The sequence below is a fragment of the Anopheles gambiae genome, chromosome 2 (genome assembly GCF_943734735.2).
Source record: "Anopheles gambiae chromosome 2, idAnoGambNW_F1_1, whole genome shotgun sequence".
Classification (NCBI taxonomy): domain Eukaryota; kingdom Metazoa; phylum Arthropoda; class Insecta; order Diptera; family Culicidae; genus Anopheles; species Anopheles gambiae.
This window is the reverse complement of record NC_064601.1, coordinates 12,770,921-12,798,327: the sequence shown is the minus strand read 5'-3', so window position 1 is coordinate 12,798,327 and position 27,407 is coordinate 12,770,921. Positions and strand designations below refer to the sequence as shown.

Below are 27,407 nucleotides of genomic sequence, written 5' to 3'. Positions count from 1 at the left end.
CCGAACGGCCACGATCACGAGAAGCGACCCAGAGCGGAGAGGGTTCGTCGCTTGCTGTCTTCTGCGCTGCGCGACGGCAATCCCAGGCATTGAAGTCTTTCGTTTTTAATGCGCTTTATTCCTGCGGGCGATTCTTTTCTATCTTCTCCCTTACGCGCGTTGCGTGTGCTTAAGCAAAGGGTTGATAAAAGATTACCTTTTCAAGTGGGAAGATAACGCTTCACATTACTCAATGGGTTGGTATAATAAATGGGTACCAGAGGCTTGTACCAGCCACCCTGGGCCACAATTTGTCAAACAGATAGCAGCGTCACCCTTGCCGGCGCGCATTAGCGCAACGGGCCACACAAAGATGCATCGGTGACATCGTCCCCACCAAACACACAGTCGTTACCGTTGTGATGCGTTAGATAGATAACTTCTTAATATCCACCTGACTGAGCAGATTCGCCTTGCTTGCCTCCCAACAACAACAACAACAACAGCAACCAAAAAACCGTTGCTACTTTACCGCTTCTCCTACACCGAACGTTCGGTCAGACTCCGTTTGCGGCACGAGCCGAACCGTTCCCAGGATGATACCGATGGTTTTTAATTGTTTTAATTACAAATCCCCTGCAGGGGTGGGGCCGAGAGCTTATAAATTATGAAACGGATCACCCGGTGTCACCTGGTGAAGCGAACGTAGAGAGCGTTACTCTTTGCTTCGCCCGTCGTTGTCATTTTCTCGACCTCACCATCACATCACGGGGTGATAGCAGACAATGTGCCAGGCAAACGATCGGTCGGGACAGAGAACGACAGCGTTGAGATGCTGTCGCTAATTCAATTACAACGCCCATGGTAATTACCCGACTGCGCGTCCAGCCGTTAGCGGCTGCTAATGGGATTCGCGCTCGTGCCAAAAAAAAAAGAAAGAGAACAACAAGCCACGACGAACACCGGCGAGACATTATTTCGGGCCAGACGTGTGACAATTGCAACCGACCTGTACGGAGACGCGAGTGTGAGTGTTTGACACATGGCCCCCCGGGTACCACCACGTAGAGTGTAAAAGGTTTGCTTGAGGGCGCCTAAGGCGTGGCGGTACTGCCTACGGGTGGAAATTCAACTGCGCTAAACCACCAAACCACCACTGTCCCTCCCGCCCGCACCAACCGCAAACCATTTGCAACGAGAGCGCTGCAGTAGTTGCTGGTAAAGTTGCTCTCCTTGCTTGGGAGACTTGTACGACCGTGCCGTGCTTTTGCAAACCCGTAGGAGTTAGTTCACTTTTACTTTCATCTTGCGTACGTTTCTACGCGCGTTCGTGTGTGTCTATGTGTGTGTGGTCATGGACGGTATACTACATAGATGGCAATAGGTGCAACGTGCGTGGCGACATCATCCGTTAGCAGGCTAATTAAATCTCGCCATACCGATAGGCGAACGGTTCACGTTTCGGTACCGGCCCTCGGGTGTGTCCGCCAGGCATCAGCGACAGCAAGTTTATTGCCGCCCGATGGATACAGAGCGAGGGATACATTTTTTTAAGCTTTTAATAGTGTTGGGAAGAATAAACGCTCACTGAAATATTTCACACTTGCAATCAATCATAATCTGCTGTTAAGGAGCGACTGTGAAAGGCACTTCAAAATTACCCAATATCGTGTCGTACCCGTTTCTATTTTTGTGAAGATTGATTTCATCAATATATTTAACGATTTCCTTTTCCCTAAAGTGTTAAATAAATAATTAGATAAATCACGAAACTAATTATTCTCCACCCAGCACACCAATCATTGATTGATTTGGGATAATTCGACGTAATCTATATCATTACCATACACCCATTACTTCACACTGAATCTCGCTGCAAAAAAATCTGCAAAAACAAAACGAAAACATCTCCTTCCCCCACGATTGCATCCATTATCGATCCGGTAACGTAACACGTTACTCCGGGTAACGTGTGGGTACAGCAAAACCGTGCGCCGGGCGCGCTTCAATTCTCGGTGCAACGCAGCTGACGGCGGCATCGATTATGCCACCAAGACCAAGAGATTGGTTCGATCTGATCGATCGATCGACCTTTTTTTTTCTTTGCTTTGCTACTGCAAAGAAACTGCGATTGATGGCAAGCAGTCGGTGGCGCTAGCTACTCCTCCTTCCTTTCTCGCGCCGCCCAGCAATTAAAAGCTCACAGTGCGCCTGTTTGCATACACCGAGGCAAGAAGTTGCTGATGGGGCGATGACTAGTCGAAAGAAAAGATAAGTTCAACCCCCCTCCCTCGGTGTGCGATTAGACACACTAACACACGGAGTGTGTGCGCAGCGGTATGGCAGCGGCACGCGTCACTTTAATTTGTCTGCCTGTCGCTTCCTCGGCGAGCTTTTGCCTCATCTGATGCATCTCCGACATGCATACGAAGAAGAGGTGGAGGATTGGGAGGAAAGTTTCCAGTCATATTTACCCGGGTGCAAATCACGCGCATTCCGATGTTGGGTTTTTTTCTCTCTGCAATAAAGAAATTATCATATTTGCGAAAATGAACCGTGGAGCTCGGCGTTACGATGCGATTGCGCGATCGCAATGCAATTTTAAACCGTTTTTCCTCTATTGTGATGGCAGTCCCGAGGGGAGCATAAGGGGGGTTAAAAGCAATGCACACACAAAAAAAGCAACGCGGCTTATTACGCATCATCATCCCCTGTTTTTGCGGGCTCTATCTGAATCACTAAAGAGGGTTAGGAAAACAAGAGGAAACAACGAGAGACACAGAGAGCGAGAGAGGGAACGAAGCGCCATAGACATATCAGTACCTTCTGGTACTCCTATTCAGCCCTGCCCCTTTACGGTTTGTGTGGAAAATCGGTCAGCTGCAAGCGTCACGGCGTGTTTGTGCAGAGAAGAATGGCTTTTCAGTCCGGTTTGGGCCCGCCGCCACCTCTCCCGGGTGTTTCTGTGTGTGTTTACACATATGCTCTCTGCAACGAGATAACATTGTGCACCACCCATCGATGGTGGCAACATCTATCTCGCGCAATCTCCTCCCAGCTTCCCCTCGCCGTTGTTTACCGTTGGGCCGATTTGGGCGCTCAGTTGGGAGGGTTTGGTTTTTGTGTTTAATTTCTCGCCACACTCATTGCTGCAAATCACTGCCTGCCTGCTTTACATAAATGCATCCCCGTCGCGAATTTGCTCGTTGGCTGTTAACACTCTCTCTCCCGCGCCCGACGCGGTAAGAGGTCGGGTGAACTTACATCATAAGCTGGGGCTCGGGTTTTGTTCGGTGCAAACTAATTCGCACTCCAGCACACTTTCCGCACACACTCACTCGCCCAGTAATCAGTAAGCCCTCCCTCATCAGCCACGCAACACAAACACGTTCGAGGTTTTTTGTTTTGGTTCCGCTTTTTTTGCTGCTGTTGTTACTTCCCTTTTTTCCTCCTCTAATGCAACACCGTGAATGAAAAGAACCGCTTATGTCATAGCCCGAATTGCCTAGCAAAGTGTCACCTAACTTTGCTGCGCACTTTGCCCTTGAAGAATGCGCTGGGGGAGGGGGGGGAGTAGCGGAGCAAACAGCACGCCAAAGACAGGCGTCGACAGTGGTACGTGCTGCGGTTCTGCTCCGTTTCCATTTGCTTGGTTTGTGTTGATGGTGGTAGAGCTCCGGTGACAAACAGTGGTAGCACTTTATGCATTTTGGACGTGCGAAACACTGAACGGCGAGCGAGGAAAAACATCCGTGGGTGGACGCATTCCACCCGGCCAGGGAACCGTTCAGCCAGAAACGGTGCTTCACGGCGGCAAGACTTTAACGAAAACAGTGGCCGTTAGGTCACCCCCGTGGCTCGGGACTCGCAAGTTGAGGCTTTGGAAAGGAAGTTTTTATGGAATAGAATGGTCTTAAATGTAAGACCATTTAACAATTAACATTTAATAATCCTCGAAGTTATTAAATCCTTGCTAGTGCGAAAAAAGATTGCAAACGTTAAGATGTGCCCGATGATCATCGTATATTGTACGACCACTACATAAGCTACATGATCAATGGCACGGAAAAAGTTAATCCTCTTTGGCTTATTTAACAACAAAAACTCAGATTTTATCCAGCTACGGCTTTATATTTTAATCCAGGCTAGCTGGATTTTACACACAACATTTACAACTTTTACAGACATTGTTTGTAGTAGTGAAAGCACACATCTCCCACTTCTTCCTCATACTCGTTTCCCTTATATACGAACAAAAAGAAACCCTTCACCCACCTTATTATCGCACCAGAGTGCTCGGCGAGATCTGATTTGGATTATTGCCGAATACCGTTACCGGCTATCGGTCTGAGAACAATCGTGTGCCGGAAGAATGAATTATTTTCGCACTAATTTTTCTAACAAGCAACCAAGCAACCCCACCCGGAAGGAAAGCGCGAAACGGGCGAAACGGAAATGTAGTTCATCCCACGCGCACCAACGGCACGCGCTTCGCTCGGCGCGAAAAGCGCCCCAAAACGAATGGTGCACAAATTTACGCACGCTAATCTCGCCCAACCGCACAGTGCCAAACTCACCCACAACTGCCGGTTATGCTCGTTGACCCAGTGGCTTTGAAATATGCTGGAGCGTCTTGGCTGGTGCATCGCTTTGATGGTTCATCACACAGACAAAGCGACAAAGGCCTCCAAATCAAAAATGCTAATAACCTATCTCCGGAGCAGTGGAGGGGGGGGGGGGAGGGAGGGAGCGAGACTTTTCAAGCCCATCCGAAAGCATTTTGGGCACCTTCGCAACAGTGAAGAAGCCTTCGCTTGGAAAGATTGTTCGCTCAAGGAAAGTAGCAACGAAGCTTGGTCGGATTTCACCCACATTTACGGCTTCCATCATCAAACATTAATAGGGAGGCCCAGTTTGCGATTCTTCACTCCGTTGCGGATTGCTTTGTAAAGAATTTGATGAAAGGTTGCACACTGGCACACTAGCAACCTCTATGTGTGTGGTTGTGTCTTGCGATGGGAGTGTTTGGGACTGTTGACTACCCGCGAGCATGGGGTGGGTTCGTCGCTTGCACACGCCGTTGCCCTTTTATGTTTGTCTGCCGCGATCCGGAGCGTGCTACGATCGCGTTGGAAGTACAAAAAAAAGCATCAACTTGTAACACGACACAACACTGCTGACGAATGCTTATTGTACTGCCGCCAAGTCAGCCTCCACGCGAAACCGACCGATCGGCGTGACGCAACGGTTGCGTTCGGTGGATCTACACTGCACAACGACAGCGACGAATCCGGTGCTAAAGTTGATCGATTAGAGAGACGGTAAAGGTAACGCACCGAAAGATGTCTGCAAAACCAGTCGGCGAGAAGTGGGGATCACCTTCACTCTGGGAAGGTATTGCTGCCAGGCCAGTGCACTCACCCCAAGCACTCGACACTCAACCACGGGCGCGACCGGCACCGAGGGCATGAACGCGGTTTTTTGTCGTAGAGTCGTAGCTCCATTCACCTCCGAGGAAGCTATTTTTCTTGCAACACACAAGTGCCTTTAGAGTTCTAGTGTAGGTACGTCCTCTCTTGGACTATCTTGACGGATTAAGGAGCGCACGGGTGCCTACCGCCAACCAGAATCAGGAACGATTGCGCCAGTCATCCACTTAAAGCTGGACCATTGGTTCAGCTGCACTTGTAAGGTAGGCAAATCAATATTCCGTACAAGCTCAATGCTACATGCTTGTTCCCACACACACACACACACGCACGCACGATCACGCACAGCTCTCACGTCCATCAACGTCCCCGAGCGCGATCCGGTATCCTTCAAATGAAAACGATTTAAATAAATTAAATAATGACAACTGTTGGAAGTTGGTTCGATCCCTTGGTTTTTGTAACTTTGCCGAGGGAGGAGGGGGAAGGGGGTGTTCCCGCCCCTGGAAACCTTTAATTAAGCTTCATCTTAGCGGCCGTTGCGAGTATCCTTTCGATTGACTGTGCTGAGTGTGTCCAATTTACATCTCCCTTTTTCTGTTGTTTATCATTATGAAGATTAATGACTTCCGTCGATCACGCGATCCGTTAACCTGTTAAGTGATCTTAAGACACGTTTCGTTTTAAGCCTTTGAAAATAATTCCCTATATTTGTCCTCCCAGCTGGGGCAGCGATCACAATCAGCTACAATCAGTCAATACGATCTAATGAGATGATTATAATTTCAATCAGTGTACGTCTGCCACGTCACATTCATCCACTCTCGAGCTAGTCTTGCTTCCCTCGATCCCTCAAAACCCAACCCCCTTTGTGTATGTGTGTGTGACACTTGAGCCGCGGGACAAATGGAAAAGATGCCAGGCTACAATTGCACGCCAAACATTCAATCACGCCCCGCGCAATGGCGTGAGCAATGGCGTGCTGCAAAATGCAAAACCGCAGCGAGACGCGACGGTTTGGTTTGCATCAACGGTCGCGTCGTCCCGCAGTCAAGACGAACAGCCTCTGGGAAAAGTAAATCAACTCAGACGCTCATTACACCCCCGCGTTTGCCCGTCGTGCCCGTCCCGCCCAGTGCGCTCCTACAATTGTTCCTTCCCGCGGGATAACACGACCCAGCCCAGGAGTGGCCGCCGCTTGATGACTTCTCGAGTTTACTCTCTGTCTTCCCTAGCCGGCAAAACCTTCACGAACGAGTGCCGCTGACCCATGGTCAGCTTGAGTGTGTGTGTGTGTGTGTAATGGATGCCTTTTTGCATGCAAAATGTCTTCCAGACGCAACGCAGAATGCACAACGACCACTTGCGCTCGCAGTGCACCACTTTCTGCGCCGTGGTGTCTCCGTGTCACCCAAAACCGGGGCACGTTCTGGCCGTTTTGTTGCCGCAATGCCGCGATCCCCACGCAATCCCGCGATTCGCCCCCACACCCATGGCAATCAGCACAGGGAGCACAGGGAGAGATACTTTCCGTTTCACCACTCGAACGGCGCTTCATAAATCATTCAACACGCGCTCACACTCGCTAGCGCCGAGGACTGTAACATTCAAATGACGATCAAGGTCGGGCGGGTGATAACATTAAAATAAAATACCAACCAGTAGACCGCAGTAAAACCCTGCAATCCGTACCCCCAACCCCTTCAAGGTGTATAACAAATTATGCTTTTAAATGACGGGCGCGTGATGACGCCTAAAGCGTGTTATTTGATCAGGTGAGCGTACCATTTACTTTTGCATCAATTGCAACATACCTTTTGTAATTCCCTCGAACTGTTTTGGGAGTTTGGTACTTCAGCTTCGTTCTGAACATTTTGTTGTGAAAACCCTGCACGACGTGTAGTACGCGGGAGTCATCTATTTTTTGAGGAAAGAACTCACCTTGAGCTCAGGTTGAGTGCAAAATTACAGACCACTAAAACGCAGCTACCAAACGAACATCGAACCATTTTCAAATCGATTCATCCTCACCAAATGGTCCAATTTCCTTCGCGGCGGGCAGCAGCAAGTAAAGCACTTCATTTCAGAATTGTACAATTACAAATCGGCGTTCCATCTCTTCGTGCTGCGCACAACGACGGTAGGTAGCAATCTTCTTTAGATGGGCTCTGCTGCTCCCGCGCCTGCCAGAGCTGATCGGTTCCATCCCATTCTACGCGCAGCTTCGGACCGTCAACTACGTCAAACAAGCGCATCATCATCATCATCACCCGCTCTGCGCGTATGCAAACAGCCCCAAAGTTGAGCTTCCCTTCTCAATTCCTCCGTACACACGAATCGAAGCGCAACCGTCCGTCCTGTACTGAGTAGGTCAGTTCATCAATCACATAACCTTCCGATCAAGCGACCCACTCTGAGGTAACAAACCCCCTCTTGGCAGTGGCTGCCAATAGCCATCCGATCGGTTTGGTAGCATTCTACCCATAAGGTGACCCAAAACCCCCCCGTGTGTCAAAGGGTAAGGCCGGGCACCGCAAACGCGCAACCTGTGCATGATCAAGCATCGATTGCTAGCGTTATTTTTTCGGTTGCTCTCTCACGCAAACTTCCGGTTCCATGGTTGAGTGCGTTCGGGGGGTGCATGATTCAGAAACGTACCAAACAAACCCACCCAACAAACCCAACTTCGCCGGCACCGTGAGCTGAGCCGCGGACCGTTGGCGACAGAATGGCGTGATTTATTGACATTCTAAAGCGGAACGAGCGCGTGTAAGCAAAACCCCCGTCATCTCGCAAGACCTGGACCCGGACCTGGAGAGATCGAGGGAAGTGTCTTGACGTTGACACATACCTCATACATATCGGTGCTTCGGACGGGGGAAGGGTTTATGGCATCTGGCGGGAGGATGGTTGTACAACCAACACCAAGTTTCTCTCCTCGTTTCAGCATTCCAACGGTTCCATATTCGTAGTAAATCATCTCAATTATTCATGCACATCCCAACCGTTTGGTGGAAAGTCAAGCTTCATTCCGTTAGGAAATGCAAACGATTCTTGTAACTGCAACAGAGGGCTGACTCAAAAAAGAGCGCGCAGTAGACACCTTTTGTCCACATTCGAAGGCATAGCAGCAAAACAAGTTTTCCACTGCAGAAAGAATCGAAAAAAAACACGAAACAACACAAACACAAACAGCCACCAAGCCCAGCTGCTGCTGGCGTTCGGAATGCACCCGCCTAGCCTGAGAGCTTTGAAATCTCGTCTAACCTTGCACGCCCACCGGCACCTCCGCTCCAAAGCTGTGACCTCCGGGCGATGAGGAGACGAACGGGTTCACACACCCATTTCGGTTTGGACATACGGTACGCGGGTTAGAAAAGAAGTGACAGATTCGCAACGTTTACCACCATCTGCGCTCATCTGCAGCTTCGGATGTGTAGGCCTTTCCTCCTCCTCCTGCTAGTTGCGCTGTGCTGTATTGTATTGTGCATCCGTTTGGATGGAAAGCTTCCAAACCGTTGGTAGAGCAAGCGAAAAACAAAGCCCCAACTAACCTTAGCCGTGAGTTTCGTGAGCTAGGCTTGGTGTGGAGTAGACCATTTGCAAGTAACTGCCACTTTACACTTCATCAGTAAAACAACAGCTCGGCCTAATCATCGCCAAACACATCTGGCTCGCTTGGGTACTTGGGTACGTATATTCTACGAACTCCTCTCTCATTACTTAGTCATCGGCAAGGCACCAACAAGACGCGCGCTTCCCCCAAACAGTTTTGACCGTTTTCGATCAACCAACAAACAAGCAACAACTGTCCATATCGAGCAACCCTGGCCGGCCATGTCAAACATTAGCTCCCCAGGCAAGCGAAAAACGCTTCAAACGTGCTCAACGGCTCGACTCAGAAATGAAAACATTGGCGAAGTTTGTTGATTTTGGACCATATTTTATCGATCGACAAACAAACGCCACCACCACCACCAACGGAGCCGGAATCGGAGGAACTTCCCGTTTGCTGAGAGACGGAAGCATATGACGCGGAACGTCGTTCCACCGAGCGCGACTTGTGTTTATGCATTCTTACAAGGTTTAGGTCAGAGAGCAGTGTGCACATCTTGACGTTTGAAGGCAACGTCGCGACGAATGAATGGACGCGTTAAGTTGCCCATCAACCGGATCTGGGTTTAGTCTTGACACGGGAAAAGAATGGAGCACTGGTCCATGAACACAGGGGGGGGGGTAGGGCTTAAGTTTGACCTTAAGAGTGGGCTACGAAAGTGGAGTTTGGATTTTACAACACCTCCACTGATGATCTTCCCCCCTGGGAGCAAGTTATACAGTTGCTCCGCAGTGAGTATTTACGACATTAATATGTACCTCCTCCTAGGGCTAGCGTATAACACATCTCCGCGTTCGCTGATCGTAGCATAAGTAGGTACCGCTAACTACCATATTTTATCGCTAGAACAATACAATTCTCACACCTCGTACGTGTACTGGATGGCCCACCCGGGTATCGGTGTCTTGCGTCTTCTATCATCCGATGCCTGTCTGTGTTAGCTGGTAAGCAGGCTCCTCCACCAAAAGCTACGTTAATGCAATTTAAATCTGTTCTATTCTCCCATGTCGGAGCGCCCTGGCCCGCAGCTACTACTACACCTTGCCCACCTTGCCTACTCCAATGACCTAGACCCACCGTCTTCCGTCATCCGTCCAGCAGAACACACCGAGGGAGCCTACAATTACTTCACTTCCCATTAAAAAAAACATGGACGTGCGGGAAAGTTTTCGCCAACAACTAGACAATTGTTTGGCCCCATGCATGGGGATGCACCTTCTCTCGCGTGAGCCACCGACACAGCAATGCCCCTCAGGGCCACGCACGGGACTCACCGGGGGAGACAAACAGCACGTTATCGCATCGCCCTATGCGTTTCGGTGTGCGGTAAAACGCTGCATCATTACGCTGGACGAGTTATAATGTGCGCTGAAGTCAATGCCGCCTCGCTGAATGTTGGCCAGAAGAGAGCCGTCTACACCAGCAGTTTTATGGGCAGGTTTTATTGCCATCTGCAGCAATTGATACCTCCCCGGACACATCGTTTCAGTTGCCTTTTGCGAGTCGGTGCACCATTCACCATTAATGCTGCAGCCTGCAGTGCAGTGAGCCTTTCGGCGTGGTGTGGCGTGCAATAACAAACACATTCATTAGGGTCCCCTTCCCCCCGATCTTCCGCCTTTTAAGCTGCAAAAGAACAACGTTTGCATATTATTCTGTAAGCACACACCAACACACACACGGCAAGCAGTCAGATCGCATGAGTCATGTGTACATTTACCTCTTTCGACGATCATTCGCCGGCGATTAGAACCACTGTCGCCCGACCGAGCATAGGCACAGACGTCTGTCCCGACGCATCCCCGCCTGCATGCCATCTCGTTTTTGCCGCCACTGGTTTAACGACACACCGCCCATAAAGGACGCTGGCTGCAGAGAAAAAAAACGGTGGACGGATGCCACCAAAAACGCACACAAACACACACACGCACACGATAGGGATCGGCTGCCTAATGACAGGCGCACACGTTCCTTCAAACCGGCCGGCACGGTCGGACGGACAGTCGCTTGCAAATTATGGCACCGACATTTCCGTCCATTTCCGTCCATCTTAAGGCGGTCTGGGTTTTACGGTCTCAGTCTTGCTGCGTGCGCGACTTGGCTAGAGCGCGCGCTCCAGAACTCCCACCGGTCACCAGTCGAACGGAAACATTCGCACGGAGCAGATCTACTTGCTGCTAGTGCTAGTAGTACGCCACAGTCAGATGTCCTCGCCATCATAACTTTGTTGTGGTAAGGGTGATCGTCGTCGAGCGATATATTTAAGTCCAAACTCTCTGCTTCGAGTTCCAAGTCCATCGGGCGAGCCAAGGGTTACGACGATACGGCTGACAGAGCACACACCGAGAGCACGAGAGTTGAACCAGTAGGAAGTAAAGCAAGAAATAAAGAGGGTAGCTTCAGCCTTCAGCAGAGCGCTATTATTCCGTTCTTAACGAAAGGCGTTTAAAGCAACCGATCTTCTAAAAAGGGAAACGTTCACATCGAAGACGGAAGCAGTGCGGTGGAACGGTACGCTGCTTTATTGTACGCGCGGTGGTTCGGACGCAAAATCCAAACAACAAGCGTCGGTGTCAAGTGAAAGTGAACCGAGTGCGAGGCTCTCGCAGCAGAAAACAATACAACAACCCAATATCGTCGGCATTGAGCATTCGTTTGTTTGCGTCGCTGAGTTTTAGTGCCAAGTTCCTGGTCCTGCATGTGATTCTCCAGCAAAACCTGTTGTGCGGGTAGAAGACCTCACCAGAAACGCAAAGCAACAGAGTTCCCAACAGCCGCCAGCGGTGGTGTTAGAATCGGGTATTTTGTTTGAAAGTACCTCATAAAATGGATACCGCTTGAGGTGGGCATCTTGTATCGTTGGTGAAGGTTCTTGTGAGTGGTTAATGTGTAGTGTATATATGTCCAGTGATTTCCAGTTCAGAGGTACTTCGCGTTGAGTAAATTGCAAGAGAAATCATTAAGAGAGCAAAAACGTTCGTCCTTTTACTTGATGAAACGATTTCGTGCTCGCCAGTACGTACGGTGCACACGCGTACTTGTAGGCACGCAGTGAGAGATAACAGAGTCTGCATTACATCACCTGCGCCTCGGTTCGTAATGAGCGCGCAGCAGTACGCTGTGGTAGGGTAGCTCTTACTATTTCACTTTCAGCGTGATCACGAACCAGTTTTTCGTCAGGAACAGGAAATCCAGACTCACTCGCCGGTTTTTATCCGATGCGTACAACCGGCGCTTTCACCGCCAACTACAACTGTAACTGTCATCGCCGGCAGCAGCAGCAACAGCCAACGTGACGACGACGGGTGATCGGGTGATGTGTATTGACGTACCCCGTGTGCGCACACCTGTCAAACATCGTCAATCCCCCGTTCACGCAGCACGTGTTGCATGAGGAAGAAACGACTAGTGCTACCAGATCTAGGAGGCTAATAGCACGAGATCTCGAATCGCTTGTGTACCTCCAGCACAGATGCCAACGGCTCTGGTTACACAGCCCGCTGGCTGACTTGGTCTTGGTCAGGGTAAAATGTTTTGTCTAGTTGGGTAGGAACCTAAAATCCAATTTTCTATCATAAAACATAACCCCAAGTCCACCCCCGAAACGTGGGACTCTGTGCTCTGTCCTTCAGAATGCACAGAACCGTAACACAGCTGCTGGTGCTGCTGCTGCTGTTCGATAGTCGAACGAAATCAAACCTAGCGCTGTGTGTCGCCATTATTTCCTGATCTATTTTACTACTGACCGCATTCCGCAGGTCGGCTCGATTTGGTCACCGAGGGTGTGTGTGTGTGTGTTTGTTAGAGTGCGCACACCACTCCCTCCTTTCTCGACAGCGCTGCACCTAGGCATCAGATACCGTAAACGAGTTTTTAGCCCTGTATATCCACATCAGGCCTGAGGGTGCCCGTGCCCCTTCAAAACCACCCTTGGAGCACCTCCAATGCTCCAAAGCCAGTCACAAATACACACACACACACACAGAGCGGTGCGCAATTTAGCGAGGGCGCACCAAGCGTTGTTTTATTTTCGCGCAATGTCTACACATTCCTCACCCACAGTCTCAGTGCTGCAAAACGAACTAAAACACACAAAATGCTCCATTTACCGCGCTTGGATATTGTGATTGAACCAGTTGATAAATTGTAGTGCCGCCCTGAGAGCATACACGAAATTACGAAACGAATTGAAATTTGGGTCCCAGCGCAGGTCCTTTTCCGGGAAGCAGGAAAGCACGCCCTCTCTTCTAGCCTTATCCTCCCGGGAGGGGGTTCGCTACATTGCAGGAATGCCCCCAATTTCAGTCCCAACTGGGTACAACCTGGGAACCTCATTTCCCGCTCATTTTGTTTCGTGGAGGCACGCAAAAGCAACCAACAACAACAACAACAATAAAAAAGGCACCCTCTCCCACTCCTCCAAAACACCGAAGGCTTCATATTCTTGCTTCATCCTTTCACACGACCTGCCGACGACCCCCTTTATTTTTCGAGGGAGCTGACGCATACACAGACCCCGAGACACACAGGGGGAGATTATTTGCGCCGCTACCTGCCAATCCCTTTTGGTGGGCTTTTCTTCTGCCTTTACTCTCTATCTCTCTCTCTCTCTCTCTCTCTCTCTCTCTCTCTCTCTCTCTCTCTCTCTCTCTCTCTCTCTCTCACTCTTCCTTCAGCTCCTCCCTCGCCCTCCCCAAGGGTGCACAGGTCGCGAGCCGCAGACAAAGAACCTGTTTGTAGAAAGAGAGCTATGCCCAAGACTTTCCCTCTCTGCTGTGGTGGCGCTGGTGGCTGAAGATCCCTTTTCTGGAATTCATGGTGTGCTCTTCGCGTGTTCTTCCACGTGTTCTTCCCACCGTTTACACCTCACTGCGCGCACAAACACACACAGAGAGAGAAGAGAGCCCTACAGGAGACACACGCACCAGGGCAGCTGAAGGAAGAAGCGCAAATAACACGGCCGTGCAATAAACACACAACCGCAACGAAACGTGCTTTAGGTGTGTAGGGGATCGTGAAACATCCATCGCTTGAGGATGTCGAGGTTGGGGGCAACATTACCACGGGGCCACGCCAGGCAAATGCAGCAATATTTCGTCAAAAGCGAGACGAAACCTGTTTTGCCCTCCGAAAGGACTTCAACCAAACAGCAACGGCGTTGCTAGCCGCCCGGGACAGCGTTGGCCAACCCCGTGAGGTTCTTCTTGCACGCTCAAGCTGCGCTTCCTTTTGTTGTCCCTTTCGGACGGAGGACGCCCCACTTCACACTTCCCATACCCTTTTCGTTTTGCAAAAAAAAAGAAGAAAATGCAGTGCGCCACGAAACACTTGCTTTCTTCTGTTGCTGATGGCGACTCCCGCACAACCACGGCATGCCCTCTCACACACACACACAGTTCAGTCTGTTGGGTTGGTTGGTGTTGCTTACCAACAGCAACAGCGCCCTGCACGACGGCACACAATCACGCGACTTATTGCCCCCCACACCTTCTCCACCTGGCGCAGGCACCAGACGACCAGACAAATCATCGAGTCGAAAACCAGATCATAACCAGACCCCAGAGCGTACTGTGGAGCCGCACGATTGCAGGCCAGCGCACAGGCCACACGAGGAGTCATTCGCCTTGTTGAAGTGTCCGTGTGGCATACAACAACAACAACAAAACGCGTGTGCAAAAGTCGTTGCTTTGGGTGCGACTAAGCCTGGGCAAAGACTGTCCGTGCTACAGCCGGACCTACGGACGGGTGTGTGTATTTGTGTGTATGTGTGTATGGTTCTTTACTTTGCCGCTCAGTGCTGCAGGCCACGTAGTAATTGCACCAAACCGAATTTGGGTTTGCCTACCTTTCTTGGAGTTGACCACCGAGCGAAAGGGGTTGCCGTGTGTGTGTGCTTGTGTGGTGACGTCATCAGCCGTAGGATCCGTGGACCGAATATGCAAACGTACTGTTGGTAAAAAAGAGTCATATGAACGTATGTGATCCCATCTAGCGGGTTCTCTCTACGCCCTTTCTGTGTGGTTTCCTTTGCCAACTTTGAATGTACTTTGTTGTTAATCGCTTTTTTCTCCTCTCTCTCTTTCTCTATCTCATTCAGAACCGCCGCTAGAAGTTGTGTAGGACGTGTCCGAAGTGTAAGCAAGCAAAAGTCCGGCTAGACGGAAACACCCTGTTGAAAAAGTGAACCACAAAAGCGCTCGTGTGCTCGAAGGGCGCATTAGCCGACGCCGTCAACATGGACGAGACCGGGTCGTCCAGCAACGATCACCACCACCACCAGCAGAGCAACGGTGGCGATGGTGGTGCCTACGCCTACAAGAACGAAATCTCCCTCTCGATCGGGGATGAAGATCAAAGCTCGCGCACGAACAGTACGGCCGTTCCGACGCCTTCGCCGCGCCACATCGAGGTGCCGATGGGGGCCGCCGGCCCCGACGCCGAAACCACCAACGAGTACGCACCGGTGCTGAACCGTAGCGGCGGCGGCGGCGGCAGCGGTTCGCCCAGTTCCGCCAAATCCAACGGGCTGGACAATCCCGCGTTCGAGCTCGAGCAGGACAAGCGTCCGCTCAGCTCGTTCGGCTACGGGAAGGACGAAAAGTCGCTCGGCGTCGTGTCGGTCAACGGGAAGACGGTGGGCGAGAAGCCGCTGGCCGAAGCCGTCAACCTGGAGCTGCTCAACATGTCCTCGAAGCCGCCGGCAACGAACGGGCACCATCAGAATGGGACGAACGGGGGCGTGGGCGCCCTGCCGGCCAAGAAGGATACCGAGGTCGATCTGGGCGATCCGTACGACGAGTACTTTGTGCCGGTAAACGAGCACCGGAAGTTTATGAGGTAAGTGGACCACGCCGGTGGCCGGGACCGCTGCTCTCAGACCGATGCTTGCGCGTGTTGTTTTCCCTCCTGTGTTGCCCAACCATCCCCTGCCAAGCCTTTTTTGGTTTTGTTTTAATCCAAATTAATCCCCCGTCTAATATGGCGCGCGTGTTTCGGTTTCATTTGCTACAAAAACCAAAAAACAAAACAGAACCTGATCCACTGCTGGCTAATTATCAACAGTAACACATTCCTTTGCCATTTCCCACTTTCACCCTTCTTTTCTCTTCTCACCCCTAATATCCTTTTCCTCACCCACTGCACACTGTTTTTCCTTTGCATTTCCGTTCGTGTGTGTGTGTGTTTGTTTATGTGTGTTTTTTTTTTCTTTCACCATTTCCAATCTCACTCTATCTCTCTCTCTCTCTTTTACTGTGTTCTTCGTTTGCTCCTTTCGCTCTACTTTTTTGTGTGTGTGTTTCCTGTGTGTTACTCTTGGGCCATTTTCGGGGCGATCGTACGTGTTACGTACATTGGTACGGGGTGGGTTTCGTCACCAAACCTCCACCCACTGCTGCAAATGCTGGCTTCGCCCATACACAATATTACCACGGCGTGCGGTAGTGTCTCCTTCCAAAAGTCACGCCACGGCGTCGGCCATCCCGTGTACGGACGTCAGGGCGTCCGCGGTGTCGACTACACCGGGCACTCGGTTAATGAGCCCGCCCCCGGAACGATGGACTATAAACAGTGGACCAAAATCACGAGGTACCTGCACCCCATTTCCCGCTGACTTTCCCCTCCCCCTGTCACTATCACAAACACACACACACACATACATACTCACGACGGCATTCGAATAATCCTCGGCACCCGATAAACGTCATCATCACACAATCATTAAGCAGCCGAATGTCGTCAACATCCGGTACATGGGCTTACAACCTTTCTTGGGTTGTTCATGCCTCGCTTTAGTTCCGCTTGGTGGTAATCTGCACATCTGTGGTAGCCGTTTGCTTTGGTTCCGCGTGTCTGTTCCTCGTTTACGGTTTTCTTTACACTGCGCACTGTACATGAAAGTAAACAAAACAGGATGGAAGTTAGCGGGGGTTTATTAATCTCTCCTCTTACAGGGTTTTCCAGGAGTTCTCATAGCTATGGAGCACTTTATTGACTCCTTCTTACGTGAAATGAACTTAAAGTAATGGGAATTGGACTCTATAGCACCATTGTTGGACGAATCCAATAGGAATTTTGAAGGAGTCTGTCCAAAAAGGGTGCCATAGAGTCCCATTTCCTTCATATGAAGCTCATTTCTAGTAAGAAAAAGTCAAGGAAGTGTCCCATAACTATGAGAACCCCTGGAAAACCCTGTACTTGTAAATACTATTGCTCACCATGAAAAAATAAACTGTCCTCTCTTCACTTGGAGAGCTGAGCGCGCAACTGACAACGAACCTCAAAGAACGTCATGCACCCAGGAACACGGAGCTTCAACAGGGGACCTGTCACTAAATCGAATCCCTCGCACAATGACTATACGATCCTTCATCTAACACAGCAGCGAATAACCGTCAACATGGTGCTGGGACTTCTTCAATATTCGGACACACACACACACACTTACTGGTACAGACACAAGCACAGACTGAGACGCATCACGTGGTTACGGTGACAAACTCTTCTAATCCGCTAAACTAGCTGTGGCTGCTTGCGGGAAACGGCCTACTCTGTTTGTTGCTGAAAACACAATACTCGCCACGCCATTGCCCCCGCCATACATGGTTGCTTTGTTTTTGGGATGGTCCAATTTGTTGTAAATATTGTTTATCTGTACATACCAATCACCTTCACGTGCTGCAGTCAACAAATTCTAACTCGTCCAATCTTGGCCACTTTACACTCGTTTCCCAGGGGTGAAAAACTTTACGTCACAAAGGACAAGCGCGAGAAAAAGCGCAAAAACTGGCCATTCTGGTTGCTCGGACTGGCCGTCCTGCTGGCCGTCATCGTGGTCGCCATCCTGGCCGGTTCCGGCGTGATCTTCAACGACAGTCCAACCCCCGTCGAGTCGCGCCAGTTCGGCGACAAGGTTGCGTCGGCCGGTGTATTCGGTGGCGGCAAAACGCGAACAGGAAATGGAACCACCACCGTCCCAACGACCAGCACTAGCAGCGAATATCCAACGACTCCTTCGCCCTCTCCGAGCTCCTCGACCCTACCGCCCGTTCCGCCCGTGACCGAGGAAAGCACCGTGTACGTGCCGAACACGCTCGAGGGACAGATTACGCTCGCCAATGTGGAGTTTTTGGACGACTATCGCAACCCGAACAGCTCCGCCTACAGGGCGCTCGCGATGGAGCTGGAGGAAGAGCTGAAGGATACGCTCAGCACACCGGACGCCCGGGGTCCGATCTATGTCAAGATTCTGAACATGAAGTAAGTGGTGTGGCGCTGTTTATACACCATTCGCTTCTAACCTTTTGTGTCACCTTTTTTTTTGGTTTTTCGCGCGCATAGGCCCGGTTCGGTGGTGGTGGACTACCGTGTCAGCTGGGAACCGAACACGATGCAGATGTCCGAGGACACGATGAAGCACCGGCTGAACAACTTCTTGCAGCAGAACGGCAACTATCTGTCCACGTACATCGTGCCGACGAACACGATCCGTGTGGCGCGATTGCCGGACGTTTGCGTCATGAGAAGCTCGGGCAAGAAGTAAGTAACGAAGCAAAGTGCTGGTGCGGCATTGTAAGCGGTCTGGTAATGGAATTGGTTTTTTTCTTTGGTTTTCCTTGCTTCTTTGCAGCTGCGAGTATGGCTGTACGTTCGATCCAAAGATTGGTGATTTCATGTGCACCTGTCCGAAGGGAATGCTGTTGAATGATGAAGATGGACGCACGTGCTACACACCCGTCCCAGCGATTAATGGCGTTGAGGAGACACACGAGGAACCAAAGAGTGAACCGGAACCGGCGAGTGAACCGGAACCGGCGAGCGAACCGGAACCTGCGAGCGAACCGGAACCTGCAAGCGAACCGGAACCTGCAAGTGAGCCAGAGCCAGCAAGTGAGCCAGAACCTGCCAGTGAACCTGAACCTGCTAGTGAACCTGAACCTGCTAGTGAACCTGAACCTGCTAGTGAACCTGAGCCTGCTAGTGAACCGGAACCTTCTAGTGAACCCGAACCTGCTAGTGAGCCCGAACCTGCTAGTGAACCAGAACCTAAGACTGAGCCCGAACCTACTAGTGAGCCCGAACCTGCTAGTGAACCAGAACCCGCAAGTGAACCCGAACCCGCTAGCGAACCCGAACCTGCTAGTGAGCCCGAACCAGCTAGTGAGCCAGAAGCAACCGTGGAACCGGAACCGGAACCAAAGAGCGAACCCGAACCTGAACCTGCCTCGGAACCGGAATCAAGTAGTTCAGATACGTACACGAAAGCATCGACTAGTGATCATTCCGCCAAGTTGATCATATCTACTGAAGCGACTACCACGGAAACTGAGCCTAAAAGTGAACCGGAACCGACCTCAGAGCCCGAACCTGCGAGTGAACCGGAACCTGCGAGCGAACCGGAACCCACGAGCGAACCGGAACCTTCAAGCGAACCGGAACCTTCCAGCGAACCCGAACCGACTAGTGAACCCGAACCATCCAGCGAACCGGAGCCAGCAAGTGAACCTGAACCCGCGAGTGAACCCGAACCATCGAGCGAACCCGAACCTACGAGCGAGCCTGAACCCGCAAGTGAACCAGAACCTTCTTCCAGTACCGATGCTGACCACTCCGAGGAAAAATCCACCGAGTCGTCCACCGGTAAACTACTGCAACAAGTGATTGTATCCACCACGGAGCGTGAAACAACCATCCCAACCACAACTACCACCAACGGTCAACGTTCATCCACCTCGTCTTTGGTTCCCTCAACGACGGATGATGATTCGCAACTGCCCGACTTTATGTTTGTGGACCAAGAATCCATGCTCAAACACTCAAGCACCATCGAAAGCTCCACGCCGAACGTCATCGTAACGGTAACGGAACAGAGCGGAAAGGATGATACACCCGCACCCGTCACCGAAACGATCGTCGACGACACTCCGATGCCATCCACGTCCAGCTTCTTCGTTCCACCCAAACCGACCACTCCGGCGACTCCGGCCGGATCTTCCTCCACCACGGTGGTGAACGGATTCGAGGGACGTTCGCTGTCCTCGAACGATACGGCTGACAACACCGTGTACGCTACGTCCAGCCCAATCTCTCTCGAACAGTGGCGCTCGTCGACAAGCTTCGCCACCTCGACCGAAGCGTTCGGGCGCGATTCGGAGGTACAGGACGAAACGAACCCCTTCCTACCGTCGATCGAAAGCTCGAGCGCACGTAGCGCACCTGGAGCTGGCTCGTACGCGGTGACGGAAACGGTAGTGGAGGCGGAAACAACCGCACCGATTCTGGCCGGCCACAATGAGTCCCCGTTCCTGCCGGAGACGGAAAACAACGCAAGCCTGGTGAAGATACTGCACGAAGGGTTGGATCGGCACGAGGGCTACGAGATCGAGACGCAGCCCCAGTACCTGGAGGTGGTGCCGCTGGCGAAGGACGGCGATCGGACCGACTACAAGAAGCAGCTGAATGCGCACGTCACCGAGACGATCTACATTACGACGACGATCCGTAGCCCGGTGCCGGTCACTACGGAGTCGCTCGAGGAGCTGCTGTCGGTCGCCAGCTCGAAGAACATCGTCGAGCAGACGACGAGCAGCGGGGAAGAGATGGTGGCCACCAGTACGGAGCGAGAGATGGAAGAGCCAACGACTATGATGGAACAACGAACGGCGAAGGAAGCGTCGCAGAGTGCGACTACTGCTAGCGAGAACTCTACGATGGCTGAGACAGCGTTGGGGGCAACATCTTCCTCCACCACGGAACAGCTGGTCGGCAGTGTGACGGAAGCGATGCTGACGGAAACAAGCAACATGGATGATAGTACGGAGATGGTGATGCAAACAACCACTAACGAGGATGTGGACCAGCTAGCAATAACCACTCCTGAAGAGGAGCAAACCACACTGCTGAAGGCGATCGATGCGGGTGAGAAACTCCAAAACCAAGCCGATGAAACTACTCCCAGCAGCAGTAGTACATCGTCGTCGACAACCACCACCACCACCACCACAACTACGACGACCACGACGACGCCAGCAGCTAGCACCAGCACGACTACGACAACGCCAGCAGCTGCTACCAATCCGCCTCCCTCGGTGGTAACAGAAGCCCTGGACCCCATTACCGCGATCGAGAAAGATCTGATCAGCCTGAAGGAGAACGATCTCGCCGACGATAACAACCTACTGGACAACGATCTGCGCGTCATACCGCTGAACTGGAAGAAAGATGCCTCCACCACCACCGAGCGGCTCACCGTGGAGTCAGGATCGCCGGCCTCCTCGACCGAATCCTCTGCCACCCTCATCCCAACCACGACGACCGGTCATTTTTTAGACGAAACGACGTTTCATTTGATTAGATCAGAGCGATCAAATGGAACGTCGTTAATAGGAACGCGCTTTTCTGAGGAGAACGAAACGGCTAGCGAACCTGCGCCGGCAATAGTAGCGAGCAGCACGCCGCCTGCTACCGAAGACACCCGCATGGAAACACTGCTGCTCGAGCGTGCCAGCACCATGTTCACCAAGTGTGCGGTCGGGCAGTTCGAGTGCATCAACGGCACCTCGATCAAGGACGGCAGCTCGTGCATACAGAAGGCGGAACGGTGCGACTCCGTGTCCCACTGTTCGGACAACTCGGACGAGCAGGACTGCGAGCGGCTCGGCTGCCCGGGTCACTTCCAGTGCCAGGATGGTGTGTGCCTTGCCCGGCAGCACGTGTGCGACGGCATTGCCCACTGTCACGACGGGTCGGACGAGCAGGGCTGCAGCGAGTGGCGCTGCAACTTTGACGAGCTGTCGTGCAATCCGGCCACCGGCAATGGGCCGTGCCTGCCGGCGCTGTGGAAGTGTGACGGGCTGGAGCAGTGTGCGAACGGGTTCGACGAGAGCAACTGCCCGGACACGTGCACCAACGATGAGTACTTCTGTGCCGGGCAGCGCAAATGCATACCGGAGGCGTGGCGCTGCGACGGTGCGATCGATTGTAGCGACGGTGAGGACGAGCGGTTGTGCGATTGCCCGCTGGACAGCTTCAAGTGCCACACCGGGGGGTGTGTGGTGGGTGCGTACGTTTGCGACGGGCATGCGCAGTGCCCGGACGGATCGGATGAGTGGCACTGCTATCAGCTGGATCGAGCCGATGGTGCGTTGCGCGTGAAGCGCAACTCCTCCGAAGCGCTGGCCGTTTGTGGGGACGGATGGAACGGGGCGCTGGCGGATATGGTGTGTGCTGAGCTGGGATATGCCGGGGCTAGCAAGATCCTGTTCACAAAGGTGGGCAGCGGCGGCGGCAGCACCGGCAACGGTTCGTTGGTGGACAGTATGTACCGGGTGACGGAGAAGAACCGGCTCGAGTTTGAACCGATCCACTCGATGGAGTGCAACCAGGGTTTACAGCTGTACTGTGAGGAATATCGTAAGTGTTACAGTACTGTGTTACTGAGTGTGGAAAATGCCTCTTGTATGTGTTACTAAATCGGACCTTTCTTACGTTTGTTTTGCAGGTTGCGGTCGGGAGCGCATTCAGCCCACGCTGGAGCAGCGTATCGCGGGCGGTGTCGCCTCGGATCCGAACCAGTGGCCCAGCCTGGCGCTAGCGTTCAGCAACAATGCCGCCATCAAGTGTACCGCCAGCATCGGTAAGTGTTCCGGTCGGGTGGTCGCTCCTCACTGTGCCCCACAGAGTGTTCAGTACCTTCTTCTTCTTCCACTTTCACACACACACAGTTTCTCCACGGTGGGCGCTGGCTAGCTACACCTGTATCATGGGTAAGACGGAGTTCGTCAACAACCGCAACGTGGGTGACATGAGCTGGAAGCTGTTTGCCGGCAGTGCGCTGTTTAATGCCTCGCTTGAAGATACGGCCGCTGCGTCCGCGGACGCTTCCTACCAGATTGTGGACGTGAAGCGTGTTGTGCCTTATCCACAGGTAAGGAGAAATCGCGCAGTTTCAATTTTCCACCCTTCTCTTCTAACGTCTCCGGTTTCCTCCTTCTCCTCCTTTGCAGTCCAAGTATAAACAGTTCATGTACACCGGCGATGTCGCACTGCTGGAACTGTCCGCCCCGCTCAAGCTGAACGATATGGTGGGCAGCGTGTGTTTGGCGGAGGCGGCCAGCATCGATTCGGAGCAGCTCTGCCTAACGGCCGGCTGGGGATCCGATCTCGAGAATACGGCCACGACGGAGCAGTACCTCAAGTATCTGCCCGTACCGACGGTCCCAACGGAACGGTGCAACTCCTCCATCCACTACAACGGCGTACTGCCGGAGAATGCGATCTGTGCCGGGTTCCTGAACAGCAACAAAACGACCTGCTACGTAAGTATTATTGGCTTATGGTTTTTGCACATGCCAACCACCAACCACCAGCGGCAATGTTCTTACCAAATTCGCGTCCCACTACACACACAGAACGATGAGGGTGCTCCACTGATGTGCTACCTGGACGGGTCCGGCCAGTGGCAGCTGGAGGGCATACTGAGCTACCACGGCAACTGTGGCAAGCGACCGCATCCGGCCATCTACAATTCGATTACCTCAAACATTTCCACCTGGATACGCAACACCGTCGGGAATGATCTAATGTTCGAACGCGTTACCACCTCCGTAACGGTTGGCATTGATGCGACGTCACCGGCGGACGCTGCTGATAGTACCGGCACGAGTACTACCACTACTACCACCACCACTACTACCGCCGCTTCTTCTGCTGGCAGTGATAACTCCTCCATCGAAGGAACTACGGAGAAAATGGCAGCAGCTCCTGCTGGCCGAAGCGAAGATAGTGGCAGCCCTGCAACCACTACTACTTCCATCGATCGGTAATCGAGGAGCGGGCCACAGACGCCACAGCTCCATGTGTCTGTAGCACAGCTGTAGGGTAGTAATAGCAGCAGCAGTAGTAATAGTAGTAGTAATCGACGTACTCTCGCGAGCACGTTTTGTACATAATGTCTACCAGTTAAATAGCATTGGGGGGATATAATGGGGGGGATTTTATTGAAGTGAATGATGGAGTGAGATGAGGTAGATGCATAATTTTGGAAAAATCTCATACAACAAGTATAGCTGATGGCACCGTGCGCGTTTGTTCATTTGAGAAGAGGACAGTGAGAGATATAAGAGGAAAAGCGTCGATTTAAAAAAAAAAGGAAAATATGCAGAAGAGAGTAAGAAAGAGAGGGAAAGAGAGGCAGGGGAAATCCTAGTCACAAAAGTTGAATATTTTGTGCCAATAATTTGAACGCTGCATATAACTGGTATAACGGGAAAAGGATGTTAGAGAAAGCTGTGTTTTTTTGTGTACAATATCGCCCAGCCGAGTTATTACACCCGATGCACACGCGGAACGAGGCCGAACGGAAAATAAGAAGTATATAAACGAAAGCAAAAAGAAAGTAATTAGGACAATAACAACTCACACCGACACGCAACATACGGCTTTTTTTCTTGGAATAGAAAAAGAGACCAACACAATTCCGTATAATCACTCAACAAATCTGTGCAGAGCGGATCATTTTCTACCGGTGGCAAAAACGGATAGTTACCACCACCCAGCCACTACCGCGCACACACGAAAATATCGAACTTGGAGTACGATTTATACATTTTTCTCCTATTACGTACGACACACATGCATAGAAAGTTCCGTTTGCGCAATCTAAACGCAATACGCATATACGCAACAAAAGGCACGCGCGCGTGTACGACGACCATTCTCCCCGCCGCACAACAACAACCACGCGCGGGAAGGTGTTGTTTTGTTTTCTTTTTGCAATACTGTGTTTTAAAATACATTTAATTTGCGGTTTTTTTGTGTATAGTCAACCAATAGCAACAGCAGCAGCAGGAGAAGCAGTGAAGTGTCGGTGTTGATCCGGTTGCTCTAGCAGCAGCAGCAGCAGCAAACACGGCACAACACGCTGGGGGATGGCAACAAGTTAAGTAGGAGATCGTACAGTTTTTGTATGTAAAAGCAATAAACAATATATAGAAGATACAAAATAATTGAACGACTTTACAGTATTTAAAGAGCGCGATTGATGACACAATTACTTACATGAAGAGCTGGCGTTACAATTCGTTCCAAAATGCCGCACACCATTGCTTTTCCTGTCTGAAACGAGATAAAACTAATTAATCACATGCAGCAGCAGCAACAACATGCGACTATTTCTTTCAAATGACATTCAATACAAATGGTTCTAAAAAAAATAGAAGCACGTTTGTTACAATTTCAGATAACCTTTCTCGCACACATGTGTGTATTCCTTCTTTTGTTTTTTTGTTGTTTTGGACAAAAAAGAAAAATACAATTTTTCCTCCTCCTCCTTTCTTCGCCTGCGCTATTCCGAGAGCCTTCTACTATTTGTGTGTGTTCACCTATTGGTGGCTCTTTGTGTGGGTTTGTTTTGCTTTAACACCGCGCGCGTATCGGACCGCTTCTCTGCACCTGCTGCTACTTACACATACCGGTGTCTTCATCTTGTCTTGGCTTTATATCCCTCTCTCTCTCTCTCTCTCTATTTCTCTTTTTCGCGTCCGTTGCAGAATGATACGATATGAAGGAAAAACAAAACCGTTTAAAAAACACCATTACTAAGTTAGTTCCCTGGGCGTCCATAGTAGCTGTTTTCCCTCCTGTGCCTGTGCATGCATATGCATGTGTGTGTGTGTGTGTGTTTGTGTGGTTGTGTAAAAAGGGGAAGGAAATGTGGTGCGGTAGCACGAGATACAAAGCACCGCACCCCCATGGCGTTTCTGCGCGCTTCTGCCGGATGCTTCTTTGTGTTATCGCTTACGTTTAACTACTGAAGGAAAGTTGTATCGACTGCTAGCTAGTGTTCTGCACTGACGCACTAAAATTATACTACCTGAAGGATAGCGTTTTTTCTCGGTTGAAGGAAACGCGTTCGTATTGCGCCTTCTACTCTTCTCTATTTTGTCAGAAAAAAATAAAAACGAAACCCCTACTACGTCCTGAGAAACAGCGAATCAACACATGAAGGATACCAAAAGGAAACCAGCGTATGATGAAAGCGTATTGAATTGCTGTGTGACGCGCGCTCTAGTTATCCACCCACACCCACACACACACACACGCACACACAACCACAAAGGAACCTCTTTGAAAGGTTTACTACTAAACAATCACACCCCAAGGAGAGGTTGTATTTCGCCCGTTTCGCTGGTGTGGTGCCTGCTGCTGCTGTTGCTACACGGAGCTTCTTCTACTAACTGGCTACTTATGTTGTGGCAATTACACACATCTTAGTGTATATATTTAGAGGGGTTGGTTTTCTTGTACATTCTTTGCTTGGAGTTGTTGCTATCAAAAAGCATTTGATCAATGACACGTACTATTTCTCACTCGACTCTGCTCTGCTCTGCTCTATCTCTATCTCACAAACGATCCGGCGGCCATTTAATCACATACCTGGTTCAGAGTAGTGTGCTCTATTATTATTATCCTTACTATTGGTATTGGCTTATTTTTACAGAACAAAAAAAGTTGCACACTTTGCGTCTAAAAAACAAACATAATTGCTCTGTCCCTCCATACTCTCCCCTCTCCTGATGATGCCACCAACCACAGGCCCCCTCTCCTGATTGCGCGGCTAGTTGTTTTGTGTTTCACTTAAGATTGTGTCCCAGAGAATCATATTTACTCGTGTGTTTGTTTGCTTTGCTTTGTTTGTTTGCTTTGTTTCTTCTACTCTACACTACAACGTTAACGTTATTTCTTGTGAATGTTGCTGGATTCCTTGTGTGTGTGTATTATATCGCACCTATCATCTCTGCAGTCCCCCACACACACCCATATGAGCCTTAATGTACTAGAGGTTTATTTAAAATATGCGACCGTGCGGTACCTTTATCGGCCGTTTCTCGATTCGTTTTCTTCGTTCCCTCTCTCTCTCTCGATTCCTCTCTTATGTGCCTGCCGGTGTGTGCCATTAGCTAGCCATGTATAAGTCCTATTTCTTTCTGCATCAGCGACAACACAGTGCTCTACATTCATCCATCGTTTCGAACTTTCTGCGCACTGCGCCCTTCGCTGCCTGTACCCTCTCACCCCGCCTAAGCGCTCATTCCCTTTTTCCCAGATTCAGTCGGAAATTCATCGAACGAGAGGTTTTGCCTTTGTTTCTCAAATGCTAGGTTACTTTTGTACAGCATGTACATCTACCACACACACACGCACACACCCGCGCGCATTATCGCATTTATGCTACAAATCATCCTCGTTGCTTGTACGTTGCTTTTTTCACAGCGAGTGAGAGAGAAAGAGATAGGAGATAAGAATAACAACAAGAACAAAAAACTATGTTTTCATCTGGTTCATCTACCGGTGTACTTAAACGTTCCCTTTGCCGTCGGTGTATG

The 27,407-nt window shown here is 50.9% G+C and overlaps 1 protein-coding gene across 5 annotated transcripts in view; it reads left to right on the top strand.

Annotated features, from left to right (window-relative positions):
- LOC1281146 (mucin-2) overlaps positions 1–25,709 on the top strand; it is a 39,154-nt gene extending 13,445 nt beyond the window's left edge. For 3 of the 5 annotated variants that reach the window (XM_061644446.1, XM_321085.5, XM_061644447.1), the window contains 9 exons: positions 15,122–15,861; positions 16,468–16,611; positions 17,758–18,282; positions 18,364–18,561; positions 18,653–22,434; positions 22,523–22,657; positions 22,746–22,948; positions 23,028–23,339; positions 23,433–25,709. In XM_061644446.1, the coding sequence (XP_061500430.1) occupies positions 15,260–15,861; positions 16,468–16,611; positions 17,758–18,282; positions 18,364–18,561; positions 18,653–22,434; positions 22,523–22,657; positions 22,746–22,948; positions 23,028–23,339; positions 23,433–23,846 (6,315 nt within the window). In that variant the 5' untranslated portion in view covers positions 15,122–15,259 and the 3' untranslated portion in view covers positions 23,847–25,709. The remainder of the gene's footprint in view (positions 1–15,121; positions 15,862–16,467; positions 16,612–17,757; positions 18,283–18,363; positions 18,562–18,652; positions 22,435–22,522; positions 22,658–22,745; positions 22,949–23,027; positions 23,340–23,432) is intronic. The other 2 variants (XM_061644449.1, XM_061644450.1) reach the window with 2 other exon arrangements.
- The last annotated feature ends 1,698 nt before the right edge of the window (positions 25,710–27,407 follow it).